At 42.7% G+C, this 21,599-nt stretch overlaps 2 protein-coding genes across 3 annotated transcripts in view; one reads left to right on the top strand and one right to left on the bottom strand.

The window, feature by feature from the left end:
* edaradd (EDAR-associated death domain) overlaps positions 1 to 11,636 on the top strand; it is a 30,458-nt gene extending 18,822 nt beyond the window's left edge. For both annotated transcript variants that reach the window (XM_044214497.1, XM_044214496.1), the window contains exons 5-6: positions 7,839 to 7,887; positions 9,346 to 11,636. In XM_044214497.1, coding sequence (XP_044070432.1) covers positions 7,839 to 7,887; positions 9,346 to 9,734 — 438 coding nt within the window. In that variant the 3' untranslated portion in view covers positions 9,735 to 11,636. The remainder of the gene's footprint in view (positions 1 to 7,838; positions 7,888 to 9,345) is intronic.
* Positions 11,637 to 12,215: 579 nt separating this feature from the next.
* Positions 12,216 to 19,707, bottom strand: si:ch211-125o16.4 (neuroblast differentiation-associated protein AHNAK). The gene is made up of 5 exons (XM_044214495.1): positions 19,553 to 19,707; positions 17,763 to 17,854; positions 17,485 to 17,605; positions 17,165 to 17,340; positions 12,216 to 16,695 (listed from the first exon to the last, which is right to left on the bottom strand). Exons 2-5 carry the CDS (start codon positions 17,763 to 17,765, stop codon positions 12,664 to 12,666), a joined length of 4,332 nt encoding a protein of 1,443 aa, XP_044070430.1. The 5' UTR covers positions 17,766 to 17,854; positions 19,553 to 19,707; the 3' UTR covers positions 12,216 to 12,663.
* Positions 19,708 to 21,599: the final 1,892 nt, after the last annotated feature.

The raw sequence follows: 21,599 nt of genomic DNA, 5'->3' as shown, positions 1-21,599 counted from the left end.
AGTGTGCAACATGGCTTTTTTACTTGCAGAAGCCAGTGAAAATGCATCAGATCCACAGTTTGAGGTACATAACTTGCATAAGAAGAGACATTTTATATCATATTAAATAATAAAGGCCCATTCTAAATCACTCAGAATAAAAGCCAACAGGTGCACTGCAGATTTATAGATAAAGAGCCTTAAAAGTAACGATTATAATATTCTGTTTCAATTCAATTCAATTTTATTTATATAGCGCCAATTCATACATTCAACAGAAGTTATCTCATTGCACTTTTCCTATAGAGCAGGTCTAGACCGTACTCTTTATAATATTAACTACAGAGACCCAACAAATCCTACCATGAGCAAGCATTTGGCGGCAGTGGCAAGGAAAAACTTCCTTTAAGAGGAGAAAACTTGGACAGAACCAGACTCAATGGTGGGCGGCCATCCGCTGCTGCCGTGTTAGGTTTTGAGAGAGAGAGAGACAATTATATTGTCGTAAGCCCGATTACTGAACCCAAATGCAGAACACACGGAACAGAGCTGGGTATATTTGCAACAGTCTTTATTGTACAGAATGGATATCTGTGCACAAAGTCTGGCGTGGTTCGTGGTCGCCCCGAAGACTCAACCGGACCGGGTCGAGGAAGAAATGGCGACACTCCGGACAGAGACAGGGAGAGCTGGCTCTGGACTGGCGAGCGTAGTGGGAAGGGCTGGGCCAGCCAGGTGGTGGATCCGTGAAGACTGGAGGTTGGAACCGGTAGACAGCAGGCTCCGGAGGCGAGGTTGGCCAATCAGACTAGGCGGCTGGCGAGGGTGACATGGCAGTTGGTATGGTAACAGGTCTGCAGAAATCCGAGGACAGACTGAGGCTGAGATCACCGGCAGAGTGTAAGTCTGTGACAGAGACAGAACCGAGTTACCACCAGGCAAAAAACAAGAACAAATCAACACTTATCTTAATTCGAAGTAGGAGCCGTTACGTAGTTCTTGTACAAATGTACGGAGACAATCTAGCACCGGTAGTGTGGTAGAGCTCGGTAGATAAGCAGTGGAGACTGATGATTGATTGAAGTCAGGTGTGCCGGTGATCAGCAGCAGGCAGGAGATCAGGAAGCCAGACCAGAGTGCTGATAGAGACTGGTTTAATTTGTGACACGTGAAAAGTGGGATGAACTCTCACAGAGCGGGGTAGTTTGAGTTTCACTGCAGAGGGATTAATGATATGTTCAATGGTGAATGTGGTGGCCCAATGTAACGGGAGGACAACTTTTTGGATTTTGTTCGTAAGGGAATGTTCTTGGAAGACAACCAAACTTTCTGACCTGGTTAGTATGCTGGTGCAGGGGTCCTATGCCGATCTGCGATTTGACAATTCCTGTCCCCCGACTGACACAGTGCTGCTCGAGTCTCTCTCCATACTTTATGGCAACGCCGGATGTAGTGTTGGACCGAGGGAACAGCAAGCTCGCTCTCCTGGGATGGGAGCAGGGGGGGCTGGTAACCTAAAGATGCCTCAAAAGGAGAGAGACCAGAAGCAGAACTGGTTAAAGAGTTATGAGCATACTCGACCCAGGCGAGTTGGGAGCTCCAGCATGACGGGTTAGTGGCTGCCACACAACGTAGGGCTGCCTCAAGGTCCTGGTTGGCCCTCTCAGTCTGGCCGTTGGTTTGCGGATGAAACCCAGAGGAGAGACTGACGGTAGCTCCCAGCGCCAGGCAGAAAGTTTTCTAGACTTGAGAAATGAACTGGGGCCCCCGGTTGGAAACTATGTCTAGAGATATGCCATGGAGACGGAACACGTGTTGCACCAAGAGCTCAGCTGTCTCCCGGGCCATGGGAAGTTTGGCTAGTGCCACAAAGTGGACTGCCTTAGAAAAATGGTCAACGATGGTTAGGATGGTGGTGTTACCGTGTGAAGGCGGTAACCCGGTGACAAAGTCTAGGTGACAAAGTCTAGGGCTATGTGAGAGCAGGGACGGCTGGGGATGGGGAGAGGTCGGAGCAAGCCTGCCAGTGGTCGATGAGAGGCCTTTCTCCAAGCGCAGATGCAACATGCGGCGACAAAGATTCGGGTGTCCGCCTCCATAGTGGTCCACCAAAAATGTCTCTAAAGCAAAGAGAGGGTACGGGTCACCCCAGGGTGGCAGGCGAAACGAGAGTTGTGACCCCACTGAAGCACCTGAGAACGAGCTGAGTTAGGGACAAACATGCGATTAAGGGGCCCGTTCCCAGGGTCTGGCTGGTCACGCCGGGCCACCCTAACTACGACTCAATCTCCCAGGTGACGGCAGCCACAACACAGGCGGACGGAAGAACAGTATCAGGTCCGGGGGTGCTATCCAGGGTATGGTGTTGACGGGTAAGTGCGTCGGGTTTGGTGTTCTTGGATCCGGGATGGTAAGTGAGGGGGAACTTGAAACGGCTGAAGAACAGGGCCCAAAGTGCTTGACGGGAGTTTAGTCTTTTGGCCGTTTGGATGTATTCTAGGTTTTTATGGTCTGTCCACACGATGAACGGTTGCTCAGCTCCCTCCAACCAATGCCGCTATTCTTCCAAGGCCAACTTGACTGCCAGAAGCTCTCTATTCCCGACGTCATAGTTTCGTTCAGCCGGGGAGAGATGTCTGGAGAAGAAGGCGCATAGGTGGAGTTTCTGGTCGGTGGAGGAGCGCTGGGAGAGTACCACTCCGACACCAATATTCAAGGCATCTACCTCCACCGTAAACTGTTGTATGGGATTGGGTTGCACTAGGACGGGAGCCGAGGTGAAGAGGGCTTTGAGTTGGGCTAAGGCCGTGTCCGCTTCAGGGGTCCAGGTGAAAGGGATCTTGGTAGAGGTGAGTCTCGTAAGAGGGGCTGCCACCCAACTGTAATCCCGAATGAACCTCCGATAAAATGAGCAAATCCCAAGAACCGCTGCAGCTGCTTCCAGGTAGTGGGTGTAGACCAATCCACTACCGCTTGAGTCTTGGCTGGATCGGTCGTCATCTGCCCACTCTCAATGATGTAGCCCAGAAAACTCTCAGAGCTGACATGAAACTCGCACTTCTCCACTTTGACGAATAGCTGATTCTCCAATAGCCTTTGAAGTACCTGGCAAACATGGAGAACACGACTGGTCTGGTCCGGAGAGAAGATGAGAATGTCGTCTAGGTAAACGAAAACGAAACGATTCAGAAAGTCCCTCAGCACGTCGTTCACAAGTGCCTGGAAGACAGCTTAGGCGTTCATTAGTCCGAAAGGCATCTCTAGGTATTCAAAGTGACCAAGGGGGTGTTGAAAGCCGTCTTCCACTCGCCCCCCTCTCTAATACGCACCAAGTGATAGGCGTTCCGGAGATCCAGCTTCGTGAAGACCGTAGCCCCCTGAATGGGTTCAAAAGCGGAGTTAATCAGTGGCAAAGGGTATTTATTTTTAATGGTGATTTGATTGAGGCCTCTGTAGTCAATGCAGGGATGTAGTGTCTTGTCGTTCTTAGTTACGAAGAAGAAGCCCGTCCCTGCTGGCGAGGAGGACGCACGGATGAGCCCAGCGCGTAACGAGTCTCCAATGTACTTCTCCATGGCCTCCCTCTCGGGTCGAGAAAGGTTGTATAATCGGGTAGATGGAAGCGGGGCTCCAGGGAGGAAGTCGATGGCCCCGTCATAAGAGCGATGCGGTGATAAAGACAGAGCTAGGTCCTTACTGAACACCTCGCTTAGGTCATGATACTCCTTAGGAATCAGAGACAGATCCGGGGGTTTGGGCCTGAGTGGTGGAGTGCTGACCTCTGGAGGTGATCGAGCAGATTGCAGACAGGTGGAGAGGCAGAATGGGCTCCAACCCATGATCCTTCCCTTGGCCTAATCAATGTGTGGATTGTGGCGATGTAGCCAGGGGAAGCCCAGGACCAGTAGTGTGTTGGGGGATGAGATAAGTTGGAACTGGATCTTCTCTCTGTGATTTCCCGAAAGCACCAAGGACACAGGAACCGTACAGTGGGTAACATGAGCCAGAATTCTGCCATCCAGTGCCTCAGCGTTGCGTGGAACGTCCAGAGCTTCAGTGAGGAGACCAGCCTGTCAAGCCAACTCGGGGTCCAGGAAATTACCCTCTGCTCCGGAGTCGATGAGAGCTAACAAGGGGAGTGACCCGCTTGGGTTGTAGAGTGTGGCCAGGATCTGTAATCTAGGCGGGCCCTGGTTACTGGGGTTGTCTTGGCTCACCAGAACCCCCACTGTGACTGGTGAGCCTAATCTTTTGGTCTCAGGGAGATAAACACTCCCCCGCAGCACATCTACGGCGACGCTCAGCGGGCTTCAGATGGGTCCGGCCTAGTTGCATAGGTTCCCCCTCAGAGGTGGTTGGGGTCAGAGGAGGGAACAGAGCTGGGTTCGTGATCGCACCGAGGACTCGACCGGACCAGGTCGAGGAAGAAATGGCGATGCTCCGGACGGAGACAGGGAGAGCTGGCTCTGGACTGGCGAGCGTAGTGGGAAGGGCTGGACCAGCTAGGCGGTTGACCCGTGAAGACTGGAGGTTGGAACCGGTAGACAGCAGGCTCCAGAGGCGAGGTTGGCCGGTCAGACTAGGCGGCTGGTGAGGGTAACGTGGCAGTTGGTATGGTAACAGGTTTGCAGAAATCCGAGGACAGACTGAGGCTGAGATCACCGGCAGAGCATACGTCTGTGACAGAGACAGAACTGAGTTACCACCAGGCAAAAAACAAGAACAAATCAACACTTATCTTAGTTCGAAGTAGGAGCCGTAACGTAGTTCTCATACACATGTACGGAGACGATCTGGCACTGGTAGTGTGGTAGAGCCCGGTAGATAAGCAGTGGAGACTGATGATTGATTGAAGTCAGGTGTGCCGGTGATCAGCAGCAGGCAGGAGACCAGGAAGACAGACCAGAACGCAGACACACACACAGCAACAGACAGCCAAGAAACGCAAGGAGAGGCAGGCACACTGGAGCACAAAGGGATCAGAGCGGCATAAGGGCTAACTATGACATATATACGCTAATTCCGGTATGTACTTTCATTTTCTTTAGAAGGCATTAGCCAAGTAGTGTTGCATCTCATTTTAATTTTGTTGGTGGGCTCAGATTCAGTCCTGTCAGACTGTGTTGCAAGTTGAGATGTATCAGCATTTCTTTGAGCTCTGTTTACCTTGTCAAATCTTTCCATCGCTTGCTCTGCTTTGCTCCTAAATAACTCTCGAGCTGGAAAGCGTGATGTTACAACCGGCATCTTGGGTTGTCCTGTCATTAACTGCGGCATAACTGCATAATAAACATTTTGATATTTATTACTTTTGTCCTCTGTTTTGATATGTTTGAAAACATAATTAATATAAATGTTGCAGATTTTTGTAGTGAAACGTTATTAAAAACGCACAATACATGAACAATGATATGATAAACCTTGCTGCACCTTTGGCCCATCTTCAAGGCTCCCCAGGGTGTTGCGGCATCTACTTTGGGAACCACTGTATTAGGCAATGTGAACAATGTAAATCAGTGAGTAACTTGTATTTTTTAGCCATGCTAAAGGCATGGCTCTAGGTATGGCAGTGTCAGTCCGTTAGTGTCAGTCCATAGTATGGCAGTGTCAGTCCGTTAGTGCATGTTGGCATGCTGGCATTAGCATTTAGCTCAAACCACTGCTGTACAGCTTCAAAGAGCCGCTAGCATGACTGTGGACTCTTGGTCCTGTTAGGTGTTTATTTAACTAATTAACCAAACCATTTTCCAGAAAATGTACTATATAATGGGATGATATATTTGCCAGCCGCAACAGCATTGTATTGTTTTCACCTTGTGAGTCTGTGTGTGTGTGTGTGTGTGTGTGTGTGTGTGTGTGTGTGTGTGTGTGTGTGTGTGTGTGTGTGTTTTCATGGCAAAGTGTGGTCCTGGAGACAACTACTGTAGTGGGAACAGATTTTGTCTGTTTGCAATAGCGTCACAACCGTGCAAGATGCAGTCATGAAATGTTACAGGTGTGTTGTTGAGATCAAAAAGAAGGCAGAGTTCGAAGATGGGTGTGGTCCAAGCAAGGGCGCCGGAAGTAGGGGGGTAGAAGGTAGGGAAGGGGGCATTTGGGGACGTGGATAATGGTGGAGGATCTGAAGCAGGCTGGCACATGGCATGTCTCCAGTGAGGTGTTAAAGATGTCCGTGAGCACCGGAGACATCTGATCGGCACAGTGCTTCAGGGATGGAGACTGGCCCGGCTGCTTTGTGGGGATTCTGCCCCCTGAATAGTCTGTTGACATTAGTCTTCTGAGTACAGTCGTTTAACTTCTCTCACCGCCTTGCTTAACCTGTACTTTGACTCCCTAAACCTGTCCCTGTCTCCACTCCTGAACGCTTTTAACTTTTCCAACCTTAGGCTTCTAACTTTTCCAACTTTAGCTATCTGAGCTTAGCTGTGAACTAGGGTTTGTCGTTGTTATAACTCACCCTGGTGCATGATGGTACACAGCAGTCCTCACAGAAGCTGATGTGAACTCATCCAGACTGTTGGTAGCAGTCCTGAAAACGTCCAGTCAGTACAGTCCAAGTATGCCCGAAGGTCCTCAATAGCTTCGCTGGTCCACTGTTTTGATGTCCTCACAACAGGTTTACAGAGCTTTAATTTCTGCCTGTATGCAGGAATCAGCTAGACCATGACGTGGTCAGAGTGTCTCAGTGCAGTGTGGGGGACGGTGTGATAGGCACTGTTTATTGTTGTGTAACAGTGATCCAGAATATTCTCCTCTCTGGTCGGACATTTAATAAACTGTCTATATTTGGGGAGTTCATGGCTGAGATTTCCCTTGTTAAAGTCACAGAGGACAATAACTAAGGAGTCTGGTTTTGTCCGCTCCACACACAGTATCTGGTCGGCAAACATTCGCTGTGTGTCCTGTACGTTGGCCTGCGGTGGAATTTAAACTCCGACCAGAATGAATGAAACAAACTCATGGGGGGGAGAAGAAAGGTTTACATTTTAAAAAATATATATTCCAGATCAGGAGAACAGTGCTGTTGAATCGCTGTCACATCGTTAAACCAGCCACTGTTGATATAAAAACAGATACCTCCATCTTTCGTTTTGCCAGAAAGTTCTGTGTTGCGATCCACTTTAAAGCACTGGAAACCTTCCAGCTGCAGCGCAGAGTCCGGTATCGATCCAGACAACCACATCACAGTGAAGCATAAAATGGGAGATGAATAAAAGTGTCTGTTTTTCAAGTTCATCCAGTGTATTGCACAGTGAGCAGACATTGGAGAGAAATATTACTGGTAACAGTGTGTGAAGACCGCGCCGACGGAGGGGCACAAGCACACCGGCTTGTTTCCCTCTCCTCCGGTTTCACTGCACGAGCAAAGGTGAGAGCACCTTTGACCAGAATGTCCAATAATTCCGCTGATGACAGCAGAAAAGACGGAAATAAGTCCGTTGGTGGAGTTCCCCTGATGTTCATGAGCTCTTATCTGGTGAAAGAGCTCCGGGTATCACAGCTGAAAACTGAATTTACAAACAAAACAAGACAAAACAACAAGCAGCCATCCACGGTGCCATCTAGAAATCATGTGTTCCATTGCACCATACACACTGATTTGACGTTCCGGCTGGTGTGATCTCATTGCAAGATGGTCTCTTGTTATATTGTGATATAAAATTAGGTATAATTTGCTGATGTTGAAACTACTACTTTTTAGTCTAAAGCGTTAACTGTGAGAGGAGAATGGTGACAGTTTCTAATGTCTCCATATTGCAAGTATGTTTGCAGTTGAGTTTGGGCATTTGAATGAAAATGATCAGTACACTGGATGTGATGTAACTAACAGTAATAATTTGTGTTTCTCTGTGTTGTAGCCAGTTGAAGATGTTGAAGAATGCACCTGCCCAACATCTATTTCACCAGGTATATCAATTCTTATAAGAGATAAGATTATAACGGAATCATTCTGCATGAAAATTGCATTAATTTTTGGTGGATTGTTTACCTGAAATAGGAAATTTCATTTTGAAAATGTAATGAATGTGTAAGCTGTGGAATAACAGGAGCATAGTGTTACTGATGTCACAGCACCCTTAACATTTTAAAGGGGCAATATGTAAGACTTGGCCAGAAGTTTAGTTTAAAACATTCAACAAATGAACTGACCTTATCATCAGAATGTGAAGAAATAACAGTTCTGACATCATGTCAAAGATGTATGTATTGTGTTGCAGAGATATCTACTGAAATTAGCATGCTAACCTGCTAGCCCCGGCCCATCCTTTGTTGTAATACCACTTGTGCTTCGAGAGGCAGTAGTCCGATAGAATAGCTTAGGTAGTTCCAGCTGTGAGATGTGTGCGAGCGGCGAGTTTTCTACGTTACACAAGATCTCTTTGCTTTTTTAGTCTAATAAATAAACAAAATAAACTCTCAAAATGTCAAGAAAGGAAATATTCTTACACATATTTCCTTATGACAGAAAAATACAACCGTACACCTTCTGAATTCATGTCTCTCTGTCACTGAACTAAGACCAGCTAATTGCGTTGTTAGCTCATTGTAAAACATACTTTATTCAAACTCGACAGAAACATCTACCGAGTTAGATGGGAAAAATATCTCGTATCTCGACACGCTGTTTCTGCCTCTCTGATGCCCGATCTCCCCCTCGCCCCTCCACTGCTTGACGTCTCTCCTGTCCCTGCCTGAATGTGCTGTGTCTTCGGCATCCCCGGAGTCAGAGTCCCGGTCGGAGCCGCTGTAAATCTCCTTGGTACTCTATTCTCTGTCCTCAAACTGGCCTCTGTCAGTCTCGGAGGCTGTGTTCAGTCCCGGTCTGGCCGTGTTCACTGGGAGGCTGCTGATCCCGGTTCCATTGCCCACTCACCCGGCTCTGGTTCTGGTGTTCAGTCAGCTAATAGGACCGCTAAATTAGCTGCACAGCTAACTGAGCTAACTAGCTAACAGCAGTTAGCAGCAGTTATGATATGTGATATGCTGTCCCCTATTTATTTGGAGTATGAATTCGACAGGTGGAGAGTAGTCTCAATTCTTACATATTGCCCCTTTTAACAGTAAGAATATTTATTTGATAGTTGACAGTAGAGACAGACAGGAGACATGGGGAGAGGAGGGGTTGGTATGCACCTTAGACCACTAGGTGACATGGACACCCAATATGGCCATACTTTCTGATGGCCACCAGGAGGTAGATAGTCGAAGTAACTGCAGAATTGAATGAAGAAATTAATGAATTAAACTCAAATTTAATTAATTTCTTCTTTTAAATTTAATGTTGATATACTGAAATTTGCATTGTACATCTGCAATGTATTTTCTCGAGCTAATTCTATTTTCTTTGTCCATCTCTGAGCTCAGACTACCCCAAAGAACTGCAGTTACTAAACAGCCCCTGTGAAAAATGCTGCTGCCCAGCACCTCCCCCCAAGATCAGCGACCTCATGAATGACAAAGATCTCCTAGATTTACTTCGGCTCAAACTGGATCCAAACCACTGCACCATCAAAAACTGGAAGAACTTTGCGAGTCGTTGGGGGATGAGCTATGATGAACTGACCCTGCTGGAGCACCGGACCCAGGGCTCTTTGTCCCTCAGCCCCACCCAGGAGTTCCTGCTGCGTTACAACCAGAAGACGGTCACTGAGCTCACCGAACTTTGCCGCATCTACCAGCGCATTGATGTGCTGCGACTGCTGCAGAGCTGGATAGAGAAGGACTGGCCATCACGCTGGCAACAGACTCATTAACCAGTTTGACTCTCTGTAGATATGTATTCTGTCTCTCTTTTTTTCTTCTGTCAGGGTTGTACTTGTTAGGGATTTCTTCTTCTTCATGAGCTTGGATACATTTTACCAAATTTTTATCATTAGTAACTTTAGCAAGTGATCTTAAGAAAAAGATAAAACAATGATCAACAACTGAGAACAGCATCACTGGGTGCTTCAGGTAGCACAGGATCTTACAGACAGTATAGAATTTACAAGACTTACTACCGATTAACAGTTTGGCTTGTTGATGATTTTTAGTCATGTTAGTGCCGTGGCTCTAGGGATAGTAATGTTGTTTTGTCTGTTGGTCAGTCAGGTGCTACACCACTTTGGTGCAGACTGAAGTATCTCAACAACTGCTGGATAGAATGTCCTGAAAATGTGTAAAGACATTCATGATTCTCAGATGATGTATCCTAATGACTCTGGTGATCCCATGGATGTATAAAGAGAACTGTATACAGCATCAGAGGCGGGGCTCCGTTCATTCCTATGAAAGCTGCTCAGTGGCACATAAAGCCAAAAAAGTTTGACTTCCAGGTATACAATTACCCGGATCTTCCTATAGTTTCTGCATTGTGCGGCCCCACAGACGCAAGCGCACTAGCGTTTTCTTTAACCCCGCCTCCATCGGCGGGCTCAGGGCTGTGCAAGTTGGCTAACTTACGGTTTAGCCCTCTGCTAACTTGCATGGGGATAAAATGATTTAATCATGCAGCTCTTTCTTTCCAAATGTTATCGGACCGAATGGATCAAATGCTGATAGTGAAACAAGTCATTTCACGGAGGTTGTGACGCTGAGAAAAAATTAACCACCGTTTTACAGCCACTTCTTTCACAATGTAAGTCTATGGGAACAAGTCTTGTGGGGCCAGTGTGCATCATGTGACGGACCCGGAAGTTGTAATTCCACGGTTTGGCCACTATGTCAAATTGGCTTCAAAGCCCGGCGCACTTCCTGGGGGCTTGGGTGATCCTCTGACTTTTCCTCTAGCACCACCACGAGGTTGACATTTGTGTGAGATGTCTCAACAACTATTGGATGGATTGCCAAGAAATTTGGTACACACATTCATGGTCCCCTCAGGATAATTTGTAATAAACTTGGTGATCCCCAGATTTTTTCTTTAGCACCATCATGTTGTCAAAATTTTTATTTGTCCAATACTTTGGTTTATGACCAAATACCAGCATCTATACTGTGTTAAGTGCTAATTAACAAATGTTAAGATGCAAACACGCTAATTTTAACATCACAAATATTATACCTGCTAAACATCAGCATGTTGGCATTGTCATCATGTGCATGCTGATGTTAACATTTAGCTCAAAGCACTGGTGTGCCCAAGTACAGTCTCACAGAGCCACTAGTATGGCTGTAGACTCTTAGTCTTGTTGATTTGCATCTGACTGCATATGTCTGGATAATAAGCAAAGCACAAAGGGAATGGCAGAGTATTTATTTGTAATTAAATATTTTGTTTCATTCTTGGAAATAACACTCATATAGCATACACGCAATGTTAGCAGGATGTATGTCACAACCTTTGAGTAATAATCTCATTGGCTGTGTCTTATTTATTGTTGTTCTATTGTTGTGGAATTGAGCTATGTGGGAGATATCAAAACAAATGAAGAGATAGATCAACAAGTAAAATAATTATTTCATAGATATTGCCTTAATTTGGTCTAACAAACAAAATATTCTAAAAACAAATTGTTACATTTTGCATACCGAAACTACAGTTAAAACTTTTAATGCTCACATCAATGTTATTTGTCATTCAGTTTTTGTTTTTTTTTATGTTTTTGGAAACAACTGGATTTTATTTTTTTATTTTACTTATTTTCTCAGATGAAATAAACTCAATCCCTGTAAAATCTTTTGTCATTTTTAAAGCAAAATTTAGGAGCAACATCAACCTTAAAAAAAAAAATCTGTTAAATACATACACAGTTATATTACGGCTCCGTAATTTCTGAATAATTTTCTAATAATTTCCAAGAAGGTTCCTGAAGGTTCCTGGAAAGAACTATGTAATTTGGTACTGATAATAGGGACAATAGAGACAATGTTTCAGTTGATTAATTCCAATTAATTTATATTGTACACAGCCTTTTATTTAGCATACCACAGGTTAGCTGTAAATTAAAAAATTGGAAATTTGTTAAAGAGGTAATCGTACAATTCAAATTATATGGAGTAAAGTTGCCAATAATAAATTAATATTTATTTGGGTTTAAAGTGAGCTTTGATTTAAAGTGAATTCCTGTTCCTAGAATTGGTATCAAATTACATATTTCTTTCAAAAAATAATTTCCATAAATACAGATCCGTAAAATACAGCATTGTAAAGCCTCTTCATCTTCTTTTTCATACATCCATTTACTTTCGATACAAACCAATAAATTATCAGTTTTATTATTTTATTTATTTATATTAATAAAGAATCACAAGCATTTTGAATGTATTGATTTATTTACTGAACAAACAATTAAGAAGTACATTCACTCACACAATTCACTTATCACTAAAATCTTTTAAGGTAAAGTAATGCACTTCTCAGAAACCTAAACAGCTTAATCACATGCAATACTGAGGCAGTTATTTAATAAGTAACATACTTCCAAATCAACAATTTTTGGGGGAAAAAAAGCTTATATAAATAACAGGAATATACACACAGTTTATAAAAACAAGTTTCATCATTAGGCTACCTAAATTTATTACACAATTACACAATTATTACTGTACCTGGCATTATCTGTAGAAAACTGTGGCAATGGTAAATTAAACAGGTAACTTCTCTATTTATGGTCACAAACTAAGGTATTGAATTAGTTTGGTTACATGTATTTACAATGTTTCTGGACTGAAGCTTTATTTATCAGGTTAGCCTACCAGGAATCAGTCAGCATCTGAATCCTTGATATTAAGGCCGAGCATATTGGAGAGGCTCAATGACAATTTGTCATTTTCATCTGATGTTGAAATTTCAGGGGCTACTAGGCACAGTACAGACTCTGGCTTTTCTACTTTGAAAGTACCTGCTCTCACCAAAGAGGAATCTCCTGCTTCTGTAGAGTCATTGACATCAAGATTTGGGGCGGCGAGCTTCAGATCAATATCAGTTTTCAGTTCAGTTGGTGAGACGATAGCTGAGGGTGCGTTTTCCATTGCCATTTTCAATCTCTCCATAATGTCAATCTTTTCTCCTGCTTTTGATGTTGCATTTACCATTGGCAAGCGGACCCCTTTACTGACAACATAATCCTTTGCCTCTGTGTCAAGTTTTGATAAGCCTAAGTTATCACCAATTCCTCCAATGCCATCAATGCTGTTCATGGGCAGTCTGTGGAATTTGAATGAAGGAACCTCCACCTCAGGATTAGACAAATCAGTTTCTGAGTCAACACCACTTCCCTCTTCATCAGTACCTGAACCAGACTTTAATCCCCATTTGAAGGGCCATCTCAGCCTACTTTTTGGAGAACCTTTAACTAAAGCATTTGATTCAGCTGTGATATCCAGTTCAGGTGTGTTGAGGCTCGTCTTCACTTCAGGAGCAGAGACACTGACATCAGTTGAACTGATCTCTCCTTCAACAATGGGAGCTTTGACCTTCACATCAGGTAAGACTTCAAGATTTGCACTGGAATTAACCTCTTTTACATTAGACCCTGAAAAGTTCAACTTTGGAAGCTTGAAATGTGTCAATTTGGACTTTTCAAGGTTGGCATCTACATTTGGCACACTCAAGTCTACCGCAGGAACAGAGATGTTGGCATCTGCTGTAGGAGTGCCTATGTTGACCTTCGGTACCTCTATTCCAGCCTCCACTGTAGGATTAACACTTGGAACTTCTACTTCAGGACTCGAAAGACCAAGTTTTGGAAGCTTGAAATGAGGCAATTTAAAGTCTCCCAGATGGGAATCAAAATCTAGATCTGGTGTTTTTAAGTGTGCATCAGGTCCTTTGAGGTCTGCTTTGGGCAGGTTGATATCCACATTTGGAGCTTCCAGTGTGACATCAGGTGCTTGCAGTTCAGCTTTTGGCAACTTGGTGTCTATGTTTGGTGCTGAGAGGTTTCTATCAATTTTTGGAGACATGCTGAGATCTGGTGCTTTCAAGTTGAGATCAGGTACCTGGAGGTCTGCTTTTGGTAGATCCAGACTGGGTCCCTTTACATCAGCTTTGGGCAAATTACTGTCTGGAGCCTTAATCTTCGGGTTAGAAAGATTGAAGTCTGGTAAACAGATGTTAGTTTTGGGGGGTGAAAGGTCAATATCGGTCTCAAGATTAGCATCCAGATCTAGATCTGGAGTATTGAGATCTTTCTGTAATGTTGGGCCAGAAAGATTCAAGTTAGGTGCTTTGACATCAGATGTTGGCAATTTAAGATCAGGAACAGAGACATCTGAAGTCTTAAGTTCAGCATCAAGTAATTGAGCCTTTGGTCCTCCAATGTTAAATTTTGGCATTTTGAATGCAGGCATCTTTAATTTTCCAGGAGCATTAATGTCAACATCTGGTGTGTTAAGGTTTGCTTTGGGCAGACACGGGTTCAAATCTGGAGCAGCAATGGCACCTTCAATTTTGGCTATTTGATCGACATTAGGTGCATCCACACCACATTTAGGTAAGTCAAGACTGGCATCAATGTCTGGTGCTTTAAAATCAGCATCCAATTCAGGACCCTTGACTTTTGGCCCTTTGAATTTTGGTAGTTTAAATTTTGGTAACTTCCGCTTACCATCAAATGAGTCAAGGTTGAGATCTGGACCATTAAGATCCACATCTGGACCTTTGACATCAGCATTAGGCATGCTGATATTGAGGTCTGGAGCCTCAATCCCACCCCTAATGTTTGGTGCTGAAAGATTCACATCGGGTGCACTCAAATCCACATCAAGCGGCTTGACGTCTACGTCTGGTACCTTCACATCAGTATCAATGTCAGCCTTTGGACCCTTCAGTGTGCCAAATTTGGGTTTCTTGAAGGTGAACAATTTGAATTTTCCAGATGGACCTTCAACATTTGGAGCATCTAACTTGGGGCCTTCCAGGTCAGCTTTTGGTAAATTTAGATTTGCATCTGGTGCATTTATCTCCCCATCAATATTTGGAGCTGAGAGACTCAAGTCAGGTGCTGAAACATCAGCATCTAGATCAACATCTGGACCGTTAACCTTAGGACCTGAGACTGACCACTTTGGCTTTTTAGGAGTGGGCCATTTGAACTTCCCAGATGGACCCTCAATGTCTACATTTGGTGCTTTAACATCAACATCAGCTTTTGGTAAATTCACATCAACATCAGGTCCATCAAGTGATGCTTGAGGAGAGAGACTGAGGTCAGGTGCTTTCGTATCAACATCAAGGTCAACATCTGGGGATTTCACCTTTGGCCCAGAAAGCAGGAACTTGGGCTTTTTGAGTGTTGGAAACCTTATTTTTCCAGAAGGGGCCTCAGTGTCAGCATCTGGTGCTTTAACATCAACATCAGCTTTGGATAAATTCAGATCAACACCTGGTGTGCTAATCTCACCATCGATTTTTGGAACAGAGACATCAACATCTGGTACACTCAGATCTGCATTAAGGTCCATATCAGCTTTGTGGCCATGAAGCTTGGGTTTCTTCCACTTCAGATGAGGCCAGTTAATTTTCCCTGATGGAGCATCAATGTCAAGATCTTGGGCCTGAACATCTACATTGGGGCCTTTAAGGTCAGCTTTTGGGAGATTCAGCTTAGCATTTGGTATGTTAATGTCACCTTCAATCTTTGGAGTTAAGAGATTTAAATTGGGTGTGTTTGGGTCTGCATCTATGTCTAAGTCTGCTTTTGGGCTTTGAAGTTTGGGCTTCTTCCACTTCTGGTGAGGCCAGTTGACTTTACCAGATGGAGCCCCTAGATCAATATTTGGGGTTTGCACGTCTAGATCAGGGTCTTTAGGGTCAGCCTTCGGCAAAGTAATGTCAACATTTGGGGCGTTTATTCCACCCTCCACTTTTGAAACAGGGAGATCAACATCTGGTGTGTTCAGGTTTGCATCTAATTCCAGATCAGCTTTCGGGCCATGAGGTTTGGGTTTCTTCCACTTCAAATGAGGCCAGTTGATTTTACCAGATGGGGCATCAATGTCAAGATTTGGGGTTTGAACATCAAGATCAGGGCCTTTGATGTCAGCTTTGGGAAAGTTAATGTCAACATCTGGTGCACTTAGATCCCCATCAATCTTTGGTGTGGAGATGTTCACATCAGGTGCAGCATTTAAGTTGGCATCGGGTGCTTTAACTTTGGGACCTTTCCATATTAGATGGGGCCACTTGATTTTGCCTGACGGTGCCTCAATACCAGCATTTGGAGTTTCTAAATTTACGTCAGGATCATTCAGATCCACTTTTGGCCCATTCAGGCCCAAATCTGGACTTTTTAGATCTAAGTTTGGGGCTGACAGATTGAGGTCTGGTGTCTCTAGATTTCCACTGGCCGAAGGGAGATTTACATGACCAGAAACATCCGTTTCTGCTTTTGGTATTTTGAGTTGAGGCAGATTGAAGTGTGGCATTGTGAATTTTGGGGTCTTGTATTTTAGGTTGCCTGTCTTAATTTCTGGTTTCTCAATATCAAGCGAGGCACTGGGAGTGTTGAGCTGGGGAGTCGAGACACTGACATCAGGTGCTTTGAGGGTGCCATCTAGATCTCCTTTTATATCTGGTCCAGTCAGTCCTACGGAGGGCATTGTGATATTGGCACCAGCATGAGCTGAGGGCTTATTTACACTGAGACTGGGAAGGTCTCCATTAAGAGTGGGACCACTTATTTTACCCCCCAACCCCTGCGCAGCATTTAGCTTTCCACGCAGGCCATCAAGGGAAACAACTGGTGGCTCATCTGATGCATCCAGTGACAGATCCTTGTTTGGGATAACCATCTGTTGGTAATGAAGTGATAAGCAAAGTAGATTAACATAAATTAAAGCAGCTCTTGTGTCATTAATCAATTATATGAAAGTTATACTGTTCAATTATTCCTGACACTGTGTCAGAGAGCTGCTGTTACTATTAAAAATATTTCTGACAATTTAATTAATAAAATGTGTAAAGAAAGCATTTGTTGTAGATCTTCGGGGCTTTTTAAGTGGCCTGGGAGAAACTAACATCATATCAGCGGAGGATGACTTTGACTAGATTAAAAGATTAAAACAGACTGATCACATCAGAGTGGGTCACTTCACCCAAATTACAAATAACATATTTTCATTCACCTCCATTACACAGGGGTGGAGGCAGAAATATCAAAACCTGGTCAAACTAACTAAAACTATCTGCATGGATATAGATAGATGCGACTAGAGGTAAGTGTTTCTTTTATTTGGCTGAACCAACCCTTGTGATTTTTACCTGTGCAGGGTCTTTGAGACCTAATCCCAAGGAGCCGAGGCCAGCACTGGCGCTCAGCTCCTTCTTTGTCAGAACCTTCACGTTGTTATCATACGGTTCCAGGAACTTCAGGATGTTCAGCACTTCATCTTTGTTGAGGTGGTCTAGGTGTATAGTGGCTGCAACAATCTCATCCCCTGTAACAAGTAGAAACATCTCATCAAAACCAGCATTTTTCTATATTTTCCTCAAATCCTTTATCTACAAACACTGATTGAACTTTCCTAAACTGCAGCAAGAGTAACATATGAATTTCAATATTCACAGGGTTTTTCTCTTACCTGCTTGCAGGCCACTCTTTGCAGTGATTGTGTCATCTGTGATTCCTGTAGTGACGACTCCTGTCTCAGAGTCACCCAGGACCAGGCTTTCTGAACAACTTCTACTCTTGCTGTCTTTGCTCTATGTTTGAAAACGATTTACAATACACAAAATAAGACAGTTTTGACGATGTCCACACATTTTGTTACAGTCCATTCTTTCAAACTCAGGTATATGGATAAAAATATTTTCACAGTTGCTAACACATATCATTTTTAGGTTGGTTTTTCATACTTACCATAATTTTTTAGAGCTATTTACATCCACATATCATGGAATTTCTACCAAAATACATGAAACCATGGAAACTCCAAACCACAGCAAAGTTATCTGTAAAACACCAGAGAAAAGCAACTTTAGTTATTAAGTTTAGATAATATAACTTAAATCAGTGACATAGCTATATCATGTAGCTTATGGGTGATGAAGATGCAGAGAAGCAATGCAGAATCTTAACAAATGATCAGTGTTGCAGTCTTTGAAATATTTTTGAAACCAAAAGTAAAATTTTCTGCATATTGACTCAGATTATTGTAAGTAATTTTCAATGTCCATGAAAAGCCTTTCCCTCTTTCATTCAGATGTCTAAGTCCTTGACAAGAATATGGCCAGCAACATGGTTTTCATGCTATTTATAAAGCACCGGTTTAGGTTTTCGGTATGTAATTAATTTAAAAAATGTCCAAAATTGAAATGAGGGAAGTGAATGTTGACAAGTAATGATTGGTCTCTGGCCTTGGTTTGATTTGGTTTAAACTGATTTGAGAAGTAGTATATGTACTGCCAAAAACAGGTACTATGTATGTGTGTATGCTCAGAGTTCTTCACCTGCCTTTAGCAGCTCTTTAATTTTCAGACCCTGACTGACAGAGAACCAATGGCGCCTACACGCCATATAACCTCACAATTCATGAATCCAATCTGGCCTCTGCCAGGTTTGTTCAGTCGAATGTATGCATCTAAACCAGTTGGTTTGGATGCATTCTGACAGACATGTCACACTGCCCAGCACACACACACACACACACACACAGCCCTCACTTTAACCACACCCCAATATCTTCACATGTAAATGCCAATGTAATTAACTTGCAGCATAGTCACATAAATTAAGACCAATGCTGAGTTGTGAAACAAGTTTTCAAGAAAAGGGAATCAAGGATGTTTTTTTCCACTAAGATCCAAACTGTGATGTTAATCGGTCAACACCCAACAGTGTTAATGCAACAGACGCTCCTCTGAAAGCTAATTAGGTCTTCAAGTGGACAAACAACTCAGCAGTCATAACTGTCAAATAGTCATGACTGAAAAATCTGCAACTTTGCTGTGTGCAATGAGAGGCACATGTAAGTGATGATGACATGCAGCAAAGGGCTACAGGTTGGATTTGAGCCTGGGCCACTGTGGTAAGGACTCAGCCTTGTACATGGTGCTCTACCAGGTGAGCTACCCGGGTGCCCCTGAATATAAAATTTGATATACTGTATATTTTTTATTTACAGTTTTATCATTTTACTTGTTGTCAATGCCAGAAACCGCAACACATTTCCAAAGATCTTGACTTCGCAATCGGGCCATGACATATCAAAATTTTAAAAACCTCGACTTAAACAAATTTGGAAATAATTACAAGACAATATGTAATTCCAATATATGTCAAGAATATGGACCTAGAACTTTACACTTTTAAAACTTTAAGATTAATTTAATCCCAGTGTGTATCCTTGCACCAAACCTCATCTGCAAGTCATACAATTATTTTAAACTACACTCTTCCTAGATCAACATGACATGACTGATCTGAAGAAGAGCCAGAAGCTAAAAGAAACATTTGTCTATGTGTAAAAATATATATAAAATTAATATTCATAATGAACAAACTTTCTGTACATAAGTTTTATTTTCTAAAGTCAATAACAACCTACTTTTTAACAATACATTTTTAGCAATTGTGCTCCCAAATGATCTCGTCATGGGGTCTCATATCAACCAAAACCAAACCATAGACAACACATTTGATGGACTCACCGTATGCTGCTGCCAGAGATGCCGCCACTTAAGAAAAGCCCAGGGAGAGATGTCTCCTCCTAAGTGTATCACTGCTACTCTGTCAGGCAAGATGGGATGGATCTGCCAGTTAAATGCCTGTAAGCTTAAAGCCAGCCAGGAGAACAGGTTAGGCTACATCAGTACCGCCTCTCATAGTGCCCCCTTTTCCCCATACAACACACACACACACACACACACACTTCAACTTCAAACTATGTCACAGACTCACAGGCCTTTTGGCAGCCGAAACCTGACTAGAAAGCACAAGAAAGACATAGCAGAGAGAAACACACACCACTCCTTCTTAACAGGACTAACCAGGTTTACTAAGAAACAAACACGTAGCAACAATGTGTCACACACAAACACTTCGCTCAAACACTTCATTTTGCTTCCATTTTGACATCTGACATTTTGATGTTGAACATGTTTTTTACAATCACTTTTTGTGATTTTTGTGCTTTTATGTAACAGGCCATGGCACTTGAATTTTTGTGGAATTTGAAGCAGATTTTTAGGAATGTAAAGAACATTTTCATTATTCCAGACCACACTGGTTTCTATTCATTTTAGTACATTATGAAAATCAAGTTGCAGAGCTTCATGTCTGCTTTTATTGCTCTCGTTGTTGTTGTGTGTGCAGACTTTGTAAATCAATCAACACTTATTACTTCAAAAAATTTACAACAATAAAAACAGACATGATAATCATGTTTCATACATCTACCCCATAATTTTCATACTATAGTGACATGAATGTAACCCAATGGTTGCCAGGAGGGTAGGAATAAAACCTTCAAAAAACAAAAACACTATAGTTCACTTTGAAAGCAGTGATTTTAAATTCAAGGGTTCAAAATTGCAAAAAATGTGGGTAAAAATAATTGTTCTTGAATTACAGATTAAACATCTATTTATCAAGAAATTATTATTGGTGATTAAATAATTAGATTTGATTTGCTAGATTCCATTAACAAATCTGCATGTACCATTCCATCTTTTATGACTTGCCCAGGATAAATACTAGTTTCTGATTGGTGGGTGTCTCTTAAAATCATATAACAGGACAAACAGTTTTACCTAGATTCCAAATAAGTGCTCAAGGAACAATTACAGATACCAATAGCAACAAAACTGAAACTTGACGCTATCAACTCACCAGTGGACTAAGTACATTTACTCAAGTACTGTAATTAAGTACAGTATTGCGGTACTACAACTTTACTTCGTTGTACAATGTGCAATAACAATAAAATAAAGGTATTCTATTCTATTCTATTCCATTTTATGGTACTTTATACTTTTTCCATTACATTTCAGAAGGAAATATTGTACTCTTTACCCCATTATATTCATTTATCAGCAGTAGTTACTAGTTACTTTTCAGATTAAGATTTTACACACAAAAGATCAGTTTATAAAATACAGATTAAACTACTTTATTATGGATTAAACTACCCAACAGTTTATGAAGTAGTTCAAATTAGCTCCACCTTGCCCAGTTACAACAGTAAAAGTACTGGTTACATATTAATACATCAATAATAATGATCCAATAACAGGGGGCATTCTACATAATGACTACTTGTACTTTTGATACCTTATGTATATATTTTGTTGTTAATATTTTTATACTTTTTCTTGAGTAAAATTTTGAATGCAGGACTTGTGATGGAGTATTTTTATCACGTGGTATTACTACTTTTACTGCACAAGATGGATACCACTCTCATGTCTGTACAATAAATAAGCTCCAGCTAGCAGGCAGTTAGCTTAGAGCCAGGCTAGCTGTTTTGCCCTGTTTACAGTCTTTATGCTAAGCTAAGCTAACCGACTGCCGGTTGTAGATTCATATTTATCGCACAGACATGACTGTGGTATCAATGTTTTCATCTAACTCTCAACAAGAAAGTGAATAACTGACTACAAACACACTAAAAGATTATCTGACAAAACAATCTCACCACAATGTCCATTTAGTAGCTGTTCTGGGGCTTTTTTAAAGTCAACATAGTGGAGAAGTCCT

Source organism: Siniperca chuatsi, linkage group LG11, assembly GCF_020085105.1.
Source record: "Siniperca chuatsi isolate FFG_IHB_CAS linkage group LG11, ASM2008510v1, whole genome shotgun sequence".
Lineage (NCBI taxonomy): Eukaryota > Metazoa > Chordata > Actinopteri > Centrarchiformes > Sinipercidae > Siniperca > Siniperca chuatsi.
This window is presented reverse-complemented; position numbering and strand designations above follow the sequence as displayed.